Source organism: Crocuta crocuta, unplaced genomic scaffold (genome assembly GCF_008692635.1).
Source record: "Crocuta crocuta isolate KB4526 unplaced genomic scaffold, BGI_CrCroc_1.0 scaffold465, whole genome shotgun sequence".
NCBI classification, from domain to species: Eukaryota; Metazoa; Chordata; class Mammalia; order Carnivora; family Hyaenidae; genus Crocuta; species Crocuta crocuta.
Window position 1 is genome coordinate 1,437,731 of NW_027528912.1, and position 18,768 is coordinate 1,456,498.

At 43.8% G+C, this 18,768-nt stretch overlaps 1 protein-coding gene across 17 annotated transcripts in view; it reads right to left on the bottom strand.

Annotated features, from left to right (window-relative positions):
- Positions 1 to 16,686: 16,686 nt before the first annotated feature.
- LOC144225840 (uncharacterized) overlaps positions 16,687 to 18,768 on the bottom strand; it is a 31,111-nt gene continuing 29,029 nt past the window's right edge. For all 17 annotated transcript variants that reach the window (XR_013333417.1, XR_013333415.1, XR_013333423.1 and 14 more), the window contains 2 exons: positions 17,522 to 17,726; positions 16,687 to 16,955 (listed from right to left, as the gene is read on the bottom strand). Coding sequence is in view for 7 of the 17 variants with exons in the window: in XM_077757102.1 (XP_077613228.1) it covers positions 17,555 to 17,726 (172 nt within the window). In the remaining 10 variants the exon portion in view is untranslated. The remainder of the gene's footprint in view (positions 16,956 to 17,521; positions 17,727 to 18,768) is intronic.

Sequence of the window (18,768 nt, forward strand, 5' to 3'; positions counted from 1 at the left end):
CTCAACATAATATCTGTACCAAGAGATTACAGCGGAGCCACAAACAGCCCTTGTTAACAGAGCCACGTTTGATACATGAAACTGTCTAAGGAGAGGTACAAGATGAAGATATGACATGAAGGAAAAGACACAGTCAGGAAGCAATTCTGAAAGCAAAGTAAATGTCAACGACAGCATGTCTGTAGGGAAAATGCGCTTGCTGACAGGTCAGCAGGTAAAGGATAAGCAACTTCCCTGGAGCTGATAGCCAAAGGCCAGTGCTCAGGGCAGATGCGCCAACCGGAGCAGGCAGTCTGCTCTCCTACCTGCCACTCCCTGCTTCTCGCTCACGCAGTCATGAGCCCCTCAGAGCCTTAGCAAATGCCAGTGCCCCTCCCGTTATTGGAGCAAATCCCAGGGCATACTTGCCAGTCCCAGGGAAGCCCTATCCTTAGGAATGAGCTGAAAGTTGCTTAGCCCACCGTCTGGCCCAAGGTGAGTCTTCAAGGAATAGGAGCCAGTATTAAGAAATTAACAATTTCTTCTCCTCGAGTAAATAACATTAATAGTGGCATAACATCTTTGACTTTTGTGTTAAAATGGATTGTGGACAAGGACTTAAAATATATAAAATCAGTCTAAGAATTCAGACCATTCACAAAGCATCACCAAAAATTTCCCACCCACAAAGGAGGCTGCTTACAGGAAATTAAACTGTGATCTAAACAGGCATACCATGCATCACTGCTGTGGCCCTGGTGCCTGAAAAACTGCCTGACACATACTGGGTGTTCAATAAATATTTTTCAAAGGAATGTTCTCTTGGTCACTCTGCATGTGAAATATCTAAAATTGTTACAAAGATTAGCAAGTGTGGTGGCCTGACATTGGTTCCAACATTGACAAGATTATAGCATATGACAAGCTATTCCACCCAGTTTATTAAAGGTGTTCACTTTTCTACAAAGTGATCCAAACTAAGAATTGACACTGGCCTTTGAGAGTCACTTCAGAAGGCTTAGAGATGGAAGATCTCTTTTGCTCTGTTGCTTCCATGGTATTTCCAGCCACTGGGGATTTGTATCAAATCACATTTGGATATGCTTATGATAGGGAAAAATCTGTTACAAGATGGCCAACAGGACTGATAAGAAAATACCTGTCCCTGATCAAAGATTCCGCTTTCCAGGTTCTTATTCCTACGCTACTTGTTGCATGCATTAATGAGGAATGCAGAAGGAATAGCCTATAAATTGTTCCCTCTGCTGATGCTCTGGGCTCAGACCTCTAGAGAATGATCTCCTCTGAACCCACCAGTGTAAAATAAATCTCCTGCCCTCCAAGATCTCCAAGGGCCCCTTGGTTCTTCTGCCGGGTGATCCAGACCAGATTCTGTAACACATACAATTCTTCCTTTCTGTTTACAACAGCATTCCTGAGTTTTCTGTCATTATCCTGACTGTACAATTGGGGAAGGGAGGCTCAGAGTGATTAAATAATTTGTCAAATGTTATGTTGCTTGCAAGTGGAAAATGGGTTCAAACCCAGGTCTGTCTGGTCTAGAGTCTGTTGTTTTCCTAGGGGCTATTCCACCACCATGTGTAACCATCCTGAGAGGTCATTGTTTCACACGTAACAAACACAGGACCAGTCATGGCATTCATTCTCATGTCGATGAATGGAATATCATCTGAGATGTGCCATATTCAATAACTCTTCGGTAGGTCTGCTCAGTATCCATTTCTCTCTCTCCTTCTTGGATTTGTTCTAACCACTTCTGATGGGGTCCCTGTGATGAGGGAGCATAAGGCAGGCTGAGGGCAAAGTACAAGCTAGCACACACCATCCCCTTGCCCCAGATGGGATCTGTGTGATATTCCTCAGACCCTCCTGGCTGCCCAAGAACAGGGAAAGGGAAAACAAATGGCTGATAGAAATCACAGTCATCCAGGCATGAATCGCCATCAACTTACAAGTATCTTAGTAAATTACAAGAAAACAGCAATCTTATCAATAGTCTAATCTCCAGAAACCTATAGGCTCAATTACCTGGAGCCCTGAGTACCCTCCTCCCCTCCATAGTGATGTGGGGAACAAAGGCAAGAAGGAAATGGCAGACAGAACTAAATTTCCTTATAATCTGCAGCCCATTGGCAACTACTTGAGACAAATACAGAGTCTAAATTTCTCCAGGAACCCCCTACTGTCCTAATGTTAATGCCTTACTAGAGGGAAAACAACCTTAGCTTGACAATAATAAGGCCTCAGGTATCTTAGGAGTCCTCTTTAGCACATCAAAGTCCACCCGGAGGCCTTCCTTTGCCTTTACCTCCCCCAAGTCCATAATATATAACCAGTCATTGATCACAACCCCAGTGCAGCTCTTTCTGCTCACAGGTCCTGTCCCCACACCTTTTTGTACTAAAGGCATATTCAAGAATTCTTTCTTGGCTATCAGCTCTGAACACCTCCCCACCCCCATCACTCCAAAACTTCATCACCTGCAACTCTGGAAAGCCAAATTATTCCAGATCCAGGTGTGGACCCCGATTGGTCTAATCCAACATGAGTAAGTTTATTCCTCTTGTTGCTGATAGTGTTAAGAGTACCCAGTTAGTTAGATTCTAACAAGGTGCCTGGAGGCCAGCAAAGAGGCAGTCCTGGCCAGCTATTGGGGAAGTCAGGTCTGTCCTGGCAGCACTCCACAAGAAGCTGGATCAAACCAGACAGCTCAAAGATGGTGGGTGCATTGACAGGAAACTCTGACCAAATAAGAAAGTAAAAGCATGAAACCCTGCTTCCAAGAAATGCCTGACTCAAATAATGAATATTCCATTTCCTTGTTAACAACTGTTGATAAAAGATAGAAACCCAAACCTCAAGCAGGTCTCTCTCTTGAGCATGCCTGCTCTCATATTTCGCTTTAGTGAACTTTCCTACCTGTGCCACTCATCTGCTGTGTTGCGTCTGTCCTCAAATTCTTTCTTATAATGAGACCAAGAGCCTTTGGCAACATCTTTGGGATGGGCTGGGTTGAAACCCCAGTGCCCAGGGTCTCCCTCGTTCACCTGGCAACAATTAGTTCAGGACCCGGGTTGGGATGCAGACCTGAGGAGAGACTTCCAGGAAAGATCATCTCAATTCTCACAAGGCCTTCAAGAGGCAAATCTATTGGACGCTAATGAAGTACAGAGTCTTAACAAGCCATCTGCATAAGATCCTGGGAGTCACGGCGGAAGAGACACTGGGGACAGCAGAGTCAAGAATCAGGAAGAGCTTGTCTCCTGTAACATTGTTCAGCCTGTAGGGGCCAAGGGCAGATCACCTCAAAATGGGCCACTTTGGTGTGAAGATTGTTTTGACTTATGGGCCCAACATATTTCTGCTGCGTGACTCTGTTACCTAAAATTATGCTGAGTAAAAGCAATCAAAACACAGGAGTTTCAGGAAAAAGCTCTTTACCTCCCCCTCAACTGCCTAAATTTACATGGGAAAAGAGAGCATTATACCCTGAAAAGAGCTAATAACAGAGATTTTTAATTACCTAAGAAACTTATCTGCATAACAGGGCAACCTTTGTTTTCCAAAGATCTCCTCTCACCTTCTTGCTAAAGGCCTTCCTCCTCTCTGTATTCTCAGACAGCTACCTCTCTTCCAAGCTCAGGATGTTATATAAGCCTTGTGTTGCCTGACTGTAGATCTGTATGGATTCCTCAAATAAAATTAAATTTGATTTTCTCCTGTTAATGTAGCTCATGTAAATGTAATTCTTAGTCCAGCTAGAAGAACCTTGGACAGAGGTAAATCTCTTCCTCTCCAACAAGCCAATGGGTAAATTGGCTCCTGAATGCTCCCTGTCTTTGGAATTCCAATCGCATGAGCCAATGAATAACTTAATGTTTATGCCACTTTGAGTTGGGTTCTGTTATTTCAAACAAATAATCAGACTCTTGCAGTGAATAGAAATTACATAATTACATGGGGCACCTGGGTGGCTTAGTCTGTTGAGCATCGGACTTCGGCTCAGGTCATGATCTCACAGTTTTTGGGTTCGAGCCCTGCATCAGGCTCTGTGCTGATAGCTCAGAACCTGGAGCCTGCTTTGGATTCTGTGTCTCCCTCTTCCCACCCCTCTTCTTCCCCCCCTCAGCTCACACTCTTCTCTCTCTCAAAAAATAAAATAAAGACATACAAAAAAAAGAAATTATATAATTGTAATTTGGGGATTCTTGTCCTGTTCTGGACAAGAAACAGCAAGTAAATATGAGGTATAGCTCTACCTTAAGAGCACTAAAATTTTCCCAGGAACAGAAAACTTTATGTACAAACAAATGTTAATCTCTTAGGTGAATTGAAACATTTTAACAGTTGAAACTCTGTTTGGCAGAGCAGGTAGAATCAAAGACTCACTTGTTTTGTTTTATTAAAATGCTGGGTTTTCATGTATAGAAATGGGAGGTTTATATGACAGTTGCATATCACCCTGCCTCTCTGAAATTCCAGCTGGATATGCTGGTGAAGCTGCTTAATGTGGGGGATTAACAGTCTTGACCCCCTGTCCTGGCCTGTTGCTGGGAGCCGCACCGGCCTCACTGGCTGAAAGTCACAGCGAGGAAATGGCAGCGTTTGCATAGCTCCTGCCATGAGAAACCAAAACTGGTGTCTCCCTCTGCTACTACTGGCTCATATTGGAAATGAGCCTGCGGGTATTGACCAGGCCTCACAATATTCCAGATCAGACCGATATTCCCCACACAGATTGCTCATAAGGAAAAGCATATTCCTGCCTTTTCAAAAGAGACTTCAGATGAAAGCACTGTGGATGATTGTCGAAAGGCTCTTCCTATGGGCCTTGCAGATCCAAGACTTACATAATAAAGGGGGTTAAGAATACAAGAGTTACAATTGAGTCTGGCCCTGAGACAAAGAGCCTAATTTAGACTTAAGGACAGATATCCACTCCAACCCAATTGTTTCTACTTGGAGCACTAGACCCCCCAACCAAGGCATTTGTTATCAGTATTTGGAGTGACTTATTCTGGCCTTGAAAATGCTGATTGCACCCTGTGAAGGAACCTATTGAGGAACTTTTTCTTTTGTGATTATGAGAGCAAACATTGTGTTTCCTGAAAGACCTGTTTTTCTTGATACTTCTCCTTAAACAAACAAGCTATTGACCCCCACCCACAAAGAAATAACTTCACCCTTTTTATGCTAAAAACACTGTCTTGTATGCTAAAGACACCTTCCTTCCCCATAGGATAAGCATCTAAATCACTTACCTCAATCACTATTGATAAAAGTTATGCAGGAGTCTTCTACAAATCTATGTTCTGAGAAATTCTTACATGTCAAAGAAGTTTCTCATCAGAAATTATTGTCTAAGACAAATGCCACTTCTGTGCCGTCCCCCAAACACTTAATTATAAAATAAAGTTGAGCCCCAGTCAGAGCAGAGACACCTGCCTGGTGACCAGAAAGAATCTCGGGGCTCTCTCATCCCTCCCTCGCCGACACCGGCCATCCTTCAGGGACCCCTGGACCTGCTGGAGCCAGACTCCAACAGCCTGTGACACTGATCAGCTGACCTTGAGCTTTCCTCATCTGCTGGGGTGGCCAGCAACACTTACGTGATCCTCCTGAAGGGCTGAGTTGAAGGTCAAGACAGAATGCCTCTTGGAAGGGTTATTACTGAAAGGGTCTCAGAAATGCCCAGCCTTGCCCTATCGCCTCCCCAGCAATGCTTCCCAAATCCAAATTTCTACCACAGTTTGTGTTCAGCCTTTATTTCCCTTTGGATCAAAGATGTGAAGCTCAGAGAGCCTCAAAGACCACTTCCTCTCAAGACAGAGCCCCTGATCCACCTCTCAGAAAACAGCAGCCCATAAAGTAGCTGGTGGCGACAAAGCCAAGATCAGTCTTGTGTTCTATTCCTTTCTCTCTCTTGTATCACTGGAATGCAACTCCTGATGCTAAATAAACATATGACAAGGACTTGAGGTTTTCAACAGAGTCAGGCACAAGCTGAAAGGCTGCGGCTTTGGGAAAACGACATGTTTGCATTCCTGTACTTCTACTGGACCGTCCTCATTCTGATCGAGTTAAGTCACAACACAGAACAAATAGATGTTGAGTGACTTCCTGGGGAAAAGAGAGTAGATTAAATGACCCTTATGGAGCCCACCTAAAGCTTCTGATTTTGAAAAACTACCAACTAATGTTTTATGTTTAAAATACTGCACCCTGGGCTCTTCACAATATACAATGTGCCTCCCTGGCACTCTTAAACCACGGGTCATCTACTGCTTTCAGACCCAATTCCCTGAGCATGTTCTAGAAAACACACACCACCCAAGGGGATTAGGAGTGGGCCAGCTGCCAGGACAGCTGTTTCAATGTCACTGGTTCTCCCGAGTCTTTTGCTCAAATACTGTTGTGACAACTGTAGAGGAAAATTCTCCTGAACAAATATGGGCAGTTGAAGACTTGTAGCAAAGGTTACATTTCTGGTTAGGAGCAACAGTCGTCTCTGGAAAGAAGGGGTAAAAATAAATTCTGCAATAGAAAAGTAGTCAACTTTAGGGACATCTGGGTGGCTCAGTCAGTTGAGTGTCTGACTTTGGCTCAGGTCATGATCTCGAGGTTCGTGGGTTCGAGCCCCGTGTCGGGCTCTGTGATGACAGCTCAGAGCCTGGTTTGGATCTTCTGTTCCCTCTCCCCACTCCGCCTCTCCCTTGCTTCTTTCTCTCAAAAATAAATAAACATATTTTTTAAAAAGAGAAAAATGGGCAACTTTACCTAAACAAAATCTAAGGTTTTTCTTGGAGTTATCAGAGGAGATAGCTGAGAAGTAGTGATCCTCTCTGCAATTAAATTGCAATTGGTTTTTTTGTCAGGTGACTTAACTAAACAAATGACTCTGGGAACATTGAATTGGCACTTCACAGATACATTTTTTTGAGAATAATAATAATAATAATAAACCCTGACATTGGTATAGCTCTTACAATTTTCATTCCTTCATTGGATCTGTTTGGTATTTATGCCAAACTCTGTGAGAAGAAACTAACATGTACGAAGGACACATTTTCCAGAAAATTTCTGGAATCAATACATTTAAAAAAAACTTTAAAAGTTATCCTTAAATTCCCTGTTCCAAATTTGAAAATAGATTCCAATTAAAAGTTTCCCCTAACCTATTTCAGAGGCAACCTGAGGACTTGGTAATTTCCATCACCCAGATGCCCAGGACCTGGTTCTAGAAAACTCCTTGACTCCAACATCCTGCTGTTTCCACTGCCCACCCTGTGATTTCCTGTGTACAGACTTGAGGACAAAAATTGCTCCTTGTACCCCAGGCTCTTGGTGGTGTTTCCCATCAGGGCGGGGAGTGGCATTGGCAAGTGACTTGTATCTTTTGCTCTTTCTTTATAGCATTTGAGTATCTTAAAACTCCAATGTATTTATGCATTACTTGGTTTTAAAAAGGACAAAAACATTTTAATACTCTCTGAGAAATACTAAGTAACGATGTAAAATGCTAAGTAACCATGAGGTGTTTTTGTTCATTTTATTATGTGTGTATCTTATCACATTTCTCACATACTCTATATGCATGACTTGATGTGATTCATAGAGTAGCTATGCCATAAACTCTACACCCAAGGGAAAAATAAAGAGAGAAAGAGGTCAATTATTCAGTCAGTAATTGAATAATTCAACTCAAGGATTAATAACTTCAGGTCCTTGCTTCATACACTAATTGTTGAGGTAGCCAAACTCACGTCTCTCTCTTCCTTTGCTGTTCTGTTTGGTCAGAACCACTTACTCATGAACACCCTTAATGTCTCTATACCCTTGCTTCCTTTCATACTGCCCCAGCGCTGATGAAGACATTCAGGAAGTCATGCAGAATACCGCCATTGAAACGTGCAGTCTTCAACTCAACTGGATGATCATTACCATCGGCCAGTTTTCTTATCCCTGATCCCTTTTCTTTTCTTGAATAAATATTCCAAATCTTGGACTGCCTTCTTCAAAATGCCAGTGGTCTCTAACTTCTTCACGCTCAGAATAGGGACTTGCATGTAATTTCGTCAACAAAACAGAGGCCCTCAGAGGCAGTCACCCCACACCCCTTCCAGCTCATGCTTTGTCCAAGGCCAAACCTGCTACAAGGCCCCTCCTTCACTGTCAGAGAAGCAAGGGACCCCCACCACCCCACCCTCCACCAGTAATGGCTCCCGTTCTCCTGCTGACTTCCGCCCACCTCTGCTCACTGGCTTGGCCTTGACTACACAGCACTCTGTCTTGTTTCCGCATCCCCTCAAATACCACACAGTCAATCGTTCTAATATGGCCCAAACTAAAGCACTCTTTACCTAAAGCAGTGTTGATCGATCCAGCATCAGCTCCCATCCCTGAACTTAGAGACCTTGGAATACGCTCCTATTCAGTTCTCTCACTACCTCTCTATGTCCAACCAGTCATTATGTTTTGCCAATTTTCATTCCTAAAAGTAAGTAGATTGTACTTTCCACAGCATTCCCCACCCAAAAGGCAGGGAGTCCTGGCCCTTGTCACATCAAGAAACTAAGTCTGTCTCTCTACCTTGAGAGTGAGCAGCCAGCACTGCTTTGGCCAATGGTACATGGTAGGAAGAAAACGGACTGATTCCACTAATGTCTCTTGGAAGCCAGCCACCATATCTGAATACTGGAGACCACCATGCTGTGAGAAGCCCAGACCATGTGAAGTGGGCCCAAGAGATGAGAGGCTACAAGTAAGGAGAGAGAAAATCAAAGGGCATAGAAGAACAGAAACACCAGTGAAGAAGCCACTCTGGAATATGATCTCCCAGCCCCACTTGTCTTTGCACGAGATCTTTTCCCTTCATTCCTATTAGACCTTTCTGGAAAAGCATAGCTCCCAGGCCAATGGATATGAATGGACTAGTAGTGAGCAAGAGAGTATCATGGAATTCAAGCCTACTTGCTCCCTCCACTGTCTGTATTTCCTGTAGCAATAGCTTGGGGTCACCAGCTCTGACCATAGAGCCTGATCTAGGAGGCTGAGCTCTGAGTGTGGCTTTCCCCATAACCCGGCCAACCTCCAGGCTGGCACAGCGTTATTCCTCTCTCTCCAGTCCCGCCTGCTGGAGCAGTGGTTGGAGGAGGATCCTGGGGTGTCCCAGCACATCCCCTGGACACTAGGGACAAAAGGAGAGGTGGCATCTCCCCCCACCTCCGCCCCTGCCCCTGTCAGCACAGCCCCTACATCACAGCTTTCTGAATGGTGTGTACACAGTGCGTACTTTGCCAGTCTGTGAGGGGACATGGAACCCCTCTAATGTGTATAGGGCTGTTTCTGGGAAGTTGTTTCCCATTTTTAGTATGTAGGAAAACAACCCAAGGATTTGTTCGTATGCAAATTTTGCAATCCCATGCCCAAGCTGGAAACTCACTTTGCAGCAAGCTTTGTGGGGGATATTGACAATTTGTGGACCCCACTTTCAGATACGTGTTTCTAATGACATGTTTGTCACATCCTCTGTTCTTAACGAGTTCATAGTCAAACCAAATATATATGAAATAAAATGCTCTGGTATACACAAAATACTGAGGGGCTTATGAATGCTGATAAAGAAAGTAGAGTGAGGGGTACCTGGGTGGTTCTTTCAGTTAGGCATCTGACTTGATTTCAGCTCAGGTCATGATCTTGTGGTTTGTGGGTTCGAACGTCATTCCCAGGTCTGCAATGACAGTGTGGAGCCTGCTTGGGATTCTCTGTCTCTCTCTGTCTCTGTCTCTGTCTCTCTCTCTCTGCCCCTCCCTCACTCATGCTCCCTCTCTCTCAAAAATTAATAAATAAACTTTTAAAAAAGTAGAGTGAATGAGGTGCATATGGGTGAGGTGGGATTAATCAAGGCCTGATATAGGTAAGATTCAGGTGGAACGGTGCTCCTTGCAATGCAGTGGTGATCCACCAGCAGCGGCATCTCCTGGGAATTTGTTAGAAACGCATCTCTCCAGGTCCTCCTGGCTCCATCAAGTCAGGACCTCTGGGAGGTGAGCCAGTAATCTGTGATTTGATAAAGCCCCCAGCTCAAGTTTGAGCATCACTGACATGGGGAGAAGTCAGGTGCGGCAGAGCATTCAGGCAAAGATCTAAGGAAATGTCCAGAGATCAGACTACACCTGATGCCTCCAGAGCACAGTGGGCAAGATATTTAAAGTAAAAAGTGTTATAAACAACCACGTCCATGATTTTTCCTGCCATTTTTGTGTGGCGGTTACCTGCAGAGCACCGGCCCCTTCCTTGCCGTGACCATTGGCCATCCCTCATACTCAGTCAGAGTGCTGCAGTGAAAAAGGAGTCTGGGTAAAACAATTGCTCTTAATGGTTTCATATTTGAAACACAGCCATCTGAATACATCATGACGGGTACATAAAGACCACCATAAGACAGTGTTGTGTTTTACAGTGTTTGGTTAGTTTACATTTAGCATTCCATCTGCACCAATTAAATCATAAATTTGTTCAGATATTTGAAGAAAAAAGAGTGTGTTCTTTGAAAGTGGTGATAAGCCAACAGGTTTCAAAGCAGCGATGCTTAGTAAACTATGTGTGCATCCAATATGTTACATGTACAGAACGGTGTCTCATGATTAAAGGGGAGTTGTAGTTAGTAATACAAAATATGAAAAGGAGTGCATTGAATTGCAGAATAGAGGTGCATTCATCACCAAAAAACTTTATTTCAGAAAGCCATTTGCACTGTTTAAACTACCAAGAAGAAATCATTTGAGTCAAGAATGTGGGTTACAACTCCTTATATTACCAATGTATGGAGTCATGCCGTGAACTATAATTAATCTGTTTGCAAGAGTGAAAACAGGGAAGTACTATTCCCGGATGAAAAGTCCTTTTTGGTTTGGGTAGCCAGGGTAATGCTGCTTTTTTTCCAAAGTCTCATTTTACTCTTCGTAACATAGAGTCAACTATTTGGTAAAAATCTGTGTTGGTTCACCTTGTAATGAGGATAAAAGCTAAGTTCAAGAATCATCCTGTAGATACGAAGAGAGGAAGGAAGTTAGTGCAGCAATGTCATAGCAAATACAAAAAAAGTAAGTTTGGTTAAGGACCCACAATCCTGGTTGGGATTTTACTTGATGTGTATATTCGGTAAATGGGATTTTGAAGAAAATGTCCAGCACAGAGTTCTGAGAAGAAGCTAAAGGAGATCTCACCAACAGAGTTAAAAGGTATAGTGACTTGTGCCATTCCAATAACTACAGTTACATTATCTTCTGCTGAACTCCTTTACTGCTTTCAGAGTAAACACACTAGAAGTTATCCCACGTATGATATTTTCTTTAATTATAATCTTTAGTTTATTGCTCTTGTGTTAAAATTATATAATTTGACACAAATTACTTTTTTAACATTTATTTATTTTTGAGAGAGAGACAGAGACAGAGAGCGAGCAGGGAAGGAGCAGAGAGAGAGGGAGACACAGAATCCGAAGCAGGCTCCAGGCTCTAAGCTGTCAGCACAGAGCCGGATGTGGGGCTTGAATCCACAAACTGTAAGATCCTGACCTGAGCCAAAGTCAGACATTAAACAACTGAGCCACCCAGGTGCCCTGCCACAAATTATTTTTTAAAAGCTTTTGCTATGTGTTGCCTCTCAGCAAGGAAGAGTTTGGAGTTCACGTTTTTTTTTACTAAAAGACAGCAGTCAGCATGGATGTGCTTTTTTAAAAAAATCAGACATTTAACGTTTGTCTTGTTCGATAGCTGTTAGAAATATTCTTTTCAAGCAAGTCCACAAATATCAAAAGTAGCCTAGTACATGCTAGCCGATTTATCTCTGCATTTGAATGATTCTATAATTAGAATTATGTCTGTTTCCCTAATAAACAGCACAGGATAAAACAGATAATAACCAGAAGACAAGTCTAGGTTTTTCTGAGTAGTAATACTTGTTCTATGTACTCTGTACATTCTCTCAATTTATTCCATAAAGCTGGAAATAAATTTTCCTGCGCGGCTGGTAAAAGATACCAGTCATTGTGATTTATTGATTTTATGCCATCACTTTTCCTCCTGCCTTCTTCTGCACGTGTATCAAATAGTTCTGAGAAAGCCCACAAGGAGGCGTTCTTGCTACAACTATAAAACAAAAGATCTCTTCTGCTGTTTGCTGATTGAGACCTTTGCTGTTTGCCTTAGATTTTCCTGTATACTTCTAAAGGGAAACAAAATGTGCATCCCCATAGACATCAGATGCAAATATGAAAACATTCAAATAAGAGCTTATTAAATCAAAGAAACAAGGAGGGTAATCCAGGCCAATTTTCATAGAATTTGTATCACCATCTAAATGAAGACAAAAATGTGAACATCTGCAGATAATTAAACATGACTATTACCTTCAAAAGAATAATATACTTTAACGGGAAGGCAGAATGCTGGGATTTTCTTAAAACTTCAAAGACACGTTTCTATTTCGAAAACGCTCCCTTTCTACTGGCCCACAGTCCTTCAGTTCTAGATATCAAATGTGTTCTTGTCAAATACTTCTGGCAGATTCCACACCCACATCATTTTCAAGCAGATGACCTTCATATATTGCCTCCTGAACGTGTTGAGGCTCTCCATCTTCAAGTAAAAATGATTTTTTTTAACGAATTTTAATTAGGCCTTAAGGAAAATGAAGTAGGCACACACGAGCTTTCACATACTGAGTTTCAGCAACGTGCACCTTGGGGAGATTTGTTCTGAACCGCAGGGCGTGCGCGCGCGCGCTATGTGTGTGTATTCACACCACGGTGCTGGCCCACCCACATGAACAAGAAGAAGGTTCGTATCATCTTTTCTTTATTTGGGAATCAGCCACAGGCTTGGCTTCGTCTGACGGAAGAACTACGTTTACTCCTGTGCCCAAGGCTGGAGGAAAAGAACAGCAAAGGAGGAAGGGACGAGGCGAAGCTGCACTGGTAACCTCTCCTGGCGCGCGTGCCTGGTTCCAGGCCTGGCGAAGGAGCCAGGCCTCCGCGAGCGAGGAGCAGATGGAGCAGGCAGTAGTAAAGACATTATAAACATTTTTGAAAATGATGCTAGGAAGCCAAGCGGCCTGTGGAGTAGTGATAGGGGCGGGGAGACGGAGGGGAGAGCGGCAGCCTGACTTTGAGATGTTTCAGCAGGTGGCAAAGCTACGGATGACTCTGGGATTAGAACCGCGGTGTTGGCGGAAGCGCGAGAGCGCGTGGGGGAAGGAGCAGATGCTCCCGGGTCCCTGTCCCAGGCCGCCTGTGCGTGCTGGCAGCCGGCGTCTATGCTACACCCATTTGTTCAGTGCACCTTCTAGGCCAAGGGCTGCGGCGGATGCAGCCTAGCCAAAGCAGGACGGCCCGCGCGAGTGCAGACGCGCTCTGCAGACTGCTGCTAAAATCCTCATTACCTGCGGGAGCAGATCCAAACCCCTTAGCGGGACACTCAGGGGTCCTCACGCCCCGGGCCTGCGCAGCCTTCGGGCTGGCCCCCCACCACCTCGTTGCCTGGAAGCGCGCCCCGCGGGAGCAGTCCCCGTCTCCCTTCTTCCTGTGCACCTTTCCAAACCCCCCACGGCTGCCGGGAAAGGCCAGGTCCTGGGAAAGCAGCTCCAGCCCCCTCGTTGGCCCAAATGACACCCCTTTGTGCCCCAACAGCACCTGATTATCCCTTCATTACCTCGTCTAGGGCTCGATGTTTCTCTTCCCCCATGAGTCCGCAGGCCCCGGAAGGGAAGGCCCTCGGCCTTGCGCACCAGCTTGCGCGTGTCCTGTGCAGACCCCGCCGCTTGCCTCCAGGCATCCTTGGCTGCAAAGGCCGTTCCTGCCGCTTGTCACCTACCGACCCCTTCACGTCAACCTGCCTGGGTTTCAATCCTGTTTTCACCAACCCACAAACTGTGCAAACTTCACAGTGTTGCTTTAACCATCGGTGCCTCAGCGACCTCATTTGTAAAATGGGGGTAATAATGGTAACCGTGTGTGACACATCACACAACTACAGGTGATATGTAGTGTCTGGGAGGGCCCTCGCCTATGGTATGGGCTCAAAACCCTCTACCTATTTTTTTTATTATTGTTGTTGTTGTCATTTACTCTGCATAGCAACGCTCTTAGATAGGTGCTGTCTCAATCTTTGCCCAAGGCCACCCAGCGTAATGGTGGAGTCAGGGTTCACTGTTGGCCCTGACCCCAGAGCCAGAGCTCTTGACCGCTCCCTGTCTGCCATCGTGTTTCGTATCATCTCTTAAAGAAAAGAAACAAGAAGTTTGGGGTTTATTGAATATGTAACAAACAAATCACAATAACCGGCTAAAATGTTTTGTGTTGGGGCGCCTGGGGGCTCAGTCAGTTAAGTGTCGGACTTCCGCTCAGGTCATGATCTCACGGTTCATGGGTTCGAGCCCCATGTCGGGCTCTGTGCTGACAGCTCAGAGCCTGGAGCTGCTTCAGGTTCTGTGTCTCCCTCTCTCTCTGACCCTCTCCTGCTCATGTTCTCTCTCTCTCTCTCAGAAATAAATAAAGCATTTTTTAAAAAATGCTTTGTGTTAGGCTATCAGAATCTGAAAAGACCTCCAAGATCATGAACTCTGAATTCTCTATCCTTTACAGATGAGGGCATTCTGGCACATTCATGCACTTAGAAAATTTACTGAGCAGCTACTAACTGTGAGACATGGTGTAGGCGCTACGTTGGGACAGGAGGGAACCAAAGATACAGATGCCCGCCCTCAAAGAGGCTATGGACCAACAGAAAACCTTGACGTCTCCAAATAAATCAAACAGATCATGAAGAAATGACTATTTAGAGCCATAATGAATGTTGATTTGCTTAGCAATGAAGGACAGAATTCTTGTAAAGAGAGGCATGTTAATGCCCCTCCCTGAACTGACCATGGAAGGCCTCTGGGTAGAGGTGTCATACAGGTGTTTGTCCGTGGTCTCCCCATGGGAAATGTGGAGTTGGGCTCTATGCTTGCTTAGTTACTGCATGCTACCATTGATTACAGGTCAGAAAACGGTTATTAAAAGTAGTATTAGAAATGTATTTAGGGGAACCTGAGTGACTCAGTCAGTTAAGCATTTGACTTTGGCTCAGGTCATGAACTCACCGTTCCTGAGTTCCAGCCCTGTGCTGGGCTCTCTGCTGTCAGCACAGAGCCCACTTTAGATCCTCTCTCTCTCACTCTCTCTCTCTCTCTCTCTCTACCCCTCCCCTATTTGCTCTCTCTCTGTCTCTCTCAAAAATAAATATATATTTTTTAAAAATGTATGTAGAGGAATCTTGCCCCTGTTAGAATGGCTATCACCAAGAAGACACTAGACAACAGGTGTTGACAAGGATGTGGAGGAAAGGGAACTCTCTTGCGCTGCTGGTGGGAATGCAAACTGGTGCAGCTGCTCTGGAGCACAGTATGGAGGTTCCTCAAAAAGTTAAAAATAAACTGTCACGGGGCGCCTGGAGGGCTCAGTCAGTTAAGTGTCCAGACTTCGGCTCAGGTCATGATCTCACGGTTCATGGGTTCGAGCCCCGTGTCGGGCTCTGTGCTGACAGCTCAGAGCCTGGAGCCTGCTTCGGATTCTATGCCCTTATTCTATTCTCTCTGCCCCTCCCCTCCTCATGCTCTGTCTCTCTCTGTTTCTCGATAATAAATAAATGTTAAAAAAATTTTTTGAAAGTAGAACTGTTGCATGACCCAGCCATTTTCCTGGTTATGTATCCAAATGAAATGAAAACAGGATATTGAAGAGATCTCTGCACTCCCCAGTTTATTGCAGTTTATTGGGTGAAACAACCCAAGTGGCCGTCACTGGATGAATGGATAAAGAGGATGCTTTCAATACATATAAAACTCAGCCCTGAGAGAGAGAAAACCTTGCTGTTTGAAATCACTTGGATAGATCTTGAGGACATTCTGCTAAGTGAGATTAGTCAGACAGACAAAGATGACTACTATATGGTATCAGTTGTATTTAGAATCTAAAAAGGCCGAACTCATATAAAAACAGGGAGTAAAATGGTGGTTACCAGAGCTTGGGGTGTGGAAGAATTGAGATGTAATTTAGGGGCCCAAACTTTCATCTAGCAAATAAATAAATCCTGGAGATTTAATGCACAATAATTATCAACAACAGGGGCACCTGGGTGGCTCAGTCAGTTGAGCGTCCAGCCTTGGCTCAGGTCATGATCTCACAGTTCGTGGGTTCGAGCCCCGTGTTGGGCTCTGTGCTGACAGCNATCAACAACAATATTGTATTATAAACTTCAAAATTGCTGAGACACTAGATCTTAATTGTTCCCACCACACACACAGGATAATTATGTGACACGATGGAGGTGTAAGTTAACACTAGGGTGATGATAATATTGTGGTATGTAAATGTATCAAATCAGCGTGCTGTACATCTGAAATGTACACAATGTTATATAGTTATATGCCAATTATATCTCAATTTATATGTATTTATAAATATACAAAATATAGATATTAATTTATATATGTATTGATGTAAAGATATTTAAAGTGGTGTCAGCAAAAAAAAATGGCTGAGTAGGAAGATCCAAATACCATTCCTCCACAAAGACATTGAAAAACTTGACAACTGTAAGAATCAACCTTATCAGAACTCCGGAAAATAAAAAAGAACACAAACAAGATGGAAATTTTATTCAAAAAGTTGATAACGTTTTAAGATGCAATTTGGAAAGAAGCTGTGGAGCACTTCTTTAAAACAAACGAAAATGGGTGCCGGGATGGCTCAGTTGGTTAAGCGTTCGACTTCGGCTCAGGTCATGATCTCACAGTTCCTGAGTTCGAGCCCCACGTCGGGCTCTGTGCTGACAGCTCAGAGCCTGGAGCCTGCTTCAGATTCTGTGTCTTGCTCTCTCTCTGCCCTTCCCCCACTCATGCTCTGTTTCTCTCTGTGTCAATAATAAATACACATTAAAAAATTTTTTTAAACAAATGAAAACGTACAGACTCCCGATCTCGACATATGCAAAATGTACCTTATTTTGCCCTCTTTAGATAGAGAAAAATCAAATAAAACTCAACACCATATGAGATGATATTAATGAAGAGTACCAATAAAGTCAATAGAAATTATGCTGATATTGAAAAGAAAATTTAAAAATTTTTCAAGTAGGACCAAAAGCACTAACTCATTAAAGGAGAGAAATTATTTCAAATAGAAATAACGAATCAGTTCTTTCATTGCCTGTGTATAGGAGTGAATCATAAGAACATGGAAAAAGATTTACATGCTTTGCCAATTTGACACAAAACATCAACATGTATGACAATAACTGTGGTAGGCAAAATAATGGGTCACTCAGAGATATCCACACTCTAATCCCAGAACCTGGAAATCTGTTAGGTCATGTGGCAACGGGGACCTCAGGGCTGCAGAAAAAATTAACGTTGCTGCTCATGATCTTGAGATGGGGGAGGGGATCCTGGGTTACCCACGTGGGCCCAACGTACTCACAGGCTCCTTAAATTGGGGCGACAGTGGTGGAGATTAAAAGATGCTACATCGCTGGCTTCGAAGAAGACAGAGAACCACATCCAAGGAAGGCAGGTGGCCTCTGGGAGCTGGAAAAGTCAAGGTCCCCTGGACCTCCAGAAGTAACGATGCCCCGTATGTGCTGATTGAGCCTGCTGAGATCCATTTTGGACTCTGAGAACCAAAACTGTAAGAGAATACATTTGTGCTGTTTTAAGCCACTAACTGTAGTAACCTGAGACGGCTGTGATAAGGATCTAGTACAATAACATAAAACTTGATATACGACAAGGAAATCTGCCACCAAGTGGTTTGAGTACCAGCAATTCTAATAGCACTTAAGATTAGTCCCTGCACCTAAAAACTTGGAATGCCCTGAAATCTCACAGCTCATAAATGAAAGGGCATCGACAGAGGTTTTCCCCGATTTGATAACAATCCTACAACTTAACATGCCATTACCAGTTCTGAAGCTGAAAGAAATTTCTTAAGCTATTAATAACAAAAAATAGGGGCGCCTGGGTGGCTCAGTCAGTTAAGCATCCGACTTCGGCTCAGGTCATGATCCCAGGGTTCACGGGTTCGAGCCACGCATCAGGTTCTGTGCAGGCAGCTCAGAGCCTGGAGAGTGTTCCAGATTCTGTGTCTCCTTCTTTCTTTGCCCCTCCCCCACTCATGCTCTGTCTTTATTTCAAAAATAAATAAAAACTATAAAAAGTTTCTTTAAAAAAATAACAAAAAAACAAATTTTGATCAGAGATGCCAGAGGTGAAGACTGAATTCTCTTCCTACTTTTGGTATAGAAAATCGTACAGAATAATTGTCATATGAAGAGGCAGTTATGAAAAATACAGGCAAAGGTACAGAAAAGAATGCCGATTAAGGAGATTCGTTAGGCAATTATTTAATAAAAATAGGCTGTTATTTCATTAGACTTTCTGACATTTGTGACATTATTCAGCTTTTAAAATATTTCAATTATTGGGGCGCCTGGGTGGCTTAGTCGGTTAAGCGTTCAACTTTCGCTTAGGTCATGATCCCGCGGTTGATGAGTTCGAGCCCCGCGTCGGGCTCTGTGCTGACTGCCAGCTCAGAGCCTGGAGCCTGTTTCAGAGCCTGTGACTCCCTCTCTCTCTGACCCTCCCCTGCTCACGCTGTCTCTCTCTCTCTCTCCTAGAAATAAATAAAAATATTAAAATATTTCAATTTGCTTTTATTTTCTCATTGTA